Consider the following 2,714-nt stretch of genomic DNA (forward strand, 5'->3'; position numbering starts at 1 on the left):
AAGAAAGAAAGAAGTGTCTTCTAAGTCAGAGAAAAGGCTGAAAACAGAGGCCAGAGCTTCAAGGGCGACAGAAGAATCCCCAGGACAAGGCAGTGAAGAGGAGGGCATGTTCCAGGTATGGAGGCCGGGGATCTGCTCTGGGAGCATGTCTTCCTCCTCTTCATGCAGGTCTCCCCTCTGTCTCCTCTACTTGTAGCAGAGCACTTCTGTAGCTGAGTGGGCTGCCTGGGGTGTCTGCAGTTCCTTCACTCGTCCTCTGGCACGTCTGAGTGACCCAACAGGCCCTATGGGCTGAGGAGCAGCTTGCTGAGAGCTGGGTTTAACGCAGGCTTTGTGTTGCTGCAGATTGGAAAGATGCGTTATGTCAAAGTGTCCTGCTTCAAGGGGAAGGCCCTTGTGGACATCAGGGAGTTCTACGTGGACAAGGAGGGCAGCATGAAACCAGGGAGGAAAGGTACAACCGTGTCTGCCAGGTGGCAGCTGGGGCTGTGGTGAAATCTGCCTCTGCTTCTGATGGAAGTAAATCCACCCTTCCCTATCTAGATGGAGACAGGAAGGTTGAGACCCCTCTGGATCCCTACCAAGACATTCTAATGCTTCTGTGTTAGATGGTCCTTATTCTTTTGGCGAGGTGTCTGATGATGTGAAGACTTAGACCTTTTGATCTGAGACTTTTGCAATGGCTTGCCAGCTTGCCTCGTGATTCACAGACCCTGGATTCTTTTCACCTGTCCTGCATTATGTGGCCGTAAAAGACTCAGTTAATGTGGGGTTTCTTGAAGGAACCTTTTGGTCCTTGCCATAGATTTTTGTGTCAGGGCATTCAAACCTGTTTCAGCTTTGTTTGCCTCATAACCATGATGCATGGTTTTCCTTCCAGAAATTAATTTCCTTTAGAGGAGTTATGAGGATGAATTACTCACTTGGAGGGGACTGCGTACCCCATAATGAAAATGGGAAGCAGAGCCCTCAAGCTTTTCTGTGCCACCGGGGGCAGAGAGGGAAAGGAACGTTGTGGATTCCTTCCAGGCTAGAATAAACACACCCACAATGTGAGACAGAAGAGCTGCCAGTTAAAACGGAGATCATGAAGAAATGGTTTTTCACTTAAATACTGCCTTTGCTGTTTTTCTCAAGAAGTCTTGGCCCCTGTACTTTATCTAGAGAATTTAATAAAGCTTGGGCCCTAGTTCTTTAATGTGATTTTTAACAAAGCCAAAAGGAACAAGTTGACAACATCTGGCTGGAACCCACACAGCAGTTACACCACTGTGTTTGTTTTGTAAGGGAGAGGGACAGGACACCAAGACCTTATCTTTGTTGGGTCTAAAAAGAAGCCAATTCTTCTCTAGTGTTTAAGCCATACCAGTGATTTATTTTTAGCAGCTGGTTGTTTTTTTTTTAAATAGATCTAGACTTGGCATTATTTCCTTTAGGCAGTTGAAAGGATGGTGTCCTAACTGCTGTGTGGAGTAAGGTTTTCCTAGAATTTCTTCCCAGCTCATGTGGGTGCAAATTTGTACTAGGGAGTAGGCTATAAGGGGCTGTGGGACTCTTGAAAAGCAGTTTGAGCTTATATTTTCATATGGCGCTTCTGTGACAGTGTTGATATGGATGCTGAGGTGCTGGTGCAACTGCCATGCTTAGAAGGCTGCTTCTGTTTCTGGTCTCTGCCTCTGGCTCAGGTTCCACCTCTCCCTTCTGTAGCTGGTCTGAAAGAGCCGTGCTGGTCTGCTCCTTGATGCTAACCCCTTGCCTCCTCTGAAGCCTCTCCTGCTGTTTCTAGGGATAGCCCTGTCTGCAGAGCAGTGGAACCAGCTGAAGGAGATCGTTCCTGAGATTGATGCTGCAGTCAAGAAATTATAAGATGAAGAGTCTTGGATGCCTTCAATCTGTTTTCTTTCCCTTAAGTGCACTGATAACTACAAAGCTGAGGATTCTCATCTGGAGCCTTCCCCTCACCACTGCAGTGGTGATCGTGCTGAAAAGACCAGAAACTTTTACATTTTTAAGAAGTAGCTTATAATGAACACCTTGAACTAAAGCCAGTGCTGTGAAGTGAGACTTCAGTACCTCTGGTCTCAAGCAGACTTGAGGTCTGTGCTGGTGAGGAACGTGGCCCCAGCCTGGCTTTCCAAGGGTAGATGGCTTCAGCCTGTCTTGTGGAGTGCTTTAACTGCTCCACATCTGTTACTGTCTTCCACTTGGTTGACTGTTGAATAACATGGTTTGTATACCTCATCTTGGTATTCTCTGTGTTTCCTCCACATGTCATTCTGGTTGTTTCAAGTATTTTCTGTGTTGGTGAGGGTTGTTTGGGGGTTTGGGGCTTTTTTAGCAACTGGTTTGTCTGTAGAGGGTGAATATGCACAATAAATGTGTTAGCATTATAAAAAGGAGAGACACAGTGTTTCACGGGCTGGCACCTCAACTCTTTGTTTCAGGCACCCTTCTTTGGAGGTTGCTGTTGAGTTTCCCTTTCAGAAGGAGAGTGCTCTGTAGTGTTTATTCTCATGATATATTCCCAATAATCCTGCTGGACAGAAGCAGTCAGCAGTCTACTCCAGGTCATGGGAAGAGCAGGCTAGAATGTAAATCACTCAAAGGAACTGGTAGTTAAAAGGCCTGTTAAATAGGGAGAAAATTAAAGGCCTACGGAGGAAAAAGAATATTCCTTTCCTTGTGGCAGAGAAAAATGACAAGCTACGGAAAGA

At 46.2% G+C, this 2,714-nt stretch overlaps 1 protein-coding gene across 1 annotated transcript; it reads left to right on the forward strand.

Annotated features, from left to right (window-relative positions):
- Positions 1–7: 7 nt before the first annotated feature.
- LOC104548315 (activated RNA polymerase II transcriptional coactivator p15-like) lies at positions 8–1,866 on the forward strand (the record flags this gene model as incomplete). The annotated part of the gene is made up of 3 exons (XM_010194308.1): positions 8–115; positions 346–454; positions 1,787–1,866. Coding segments are annotated over 3 exons (297 nt in total), but the record flags the coding sequence as incomplete, so codon positions are not given.
- Positions 1,867–2,714: the final 848 nt, after the last annotated feature.

This window comes from Mesitornis unicolor, unplaced genomic scaffold (genome assembly GCF_000695765.1).
Source record: "Mesitornis unicolor isolate BGI_N332 unplaced genomic scaffold, ASM69576v1 scaffold30500, whole genome shotgun sequence".
Taxonomy (NCBI): Eukaryota; Metazoa; Chordata; class Aves; order Mesitornithiformes; family Mesitornithidae; genus Mesitornis; species Mesitornis unicolor.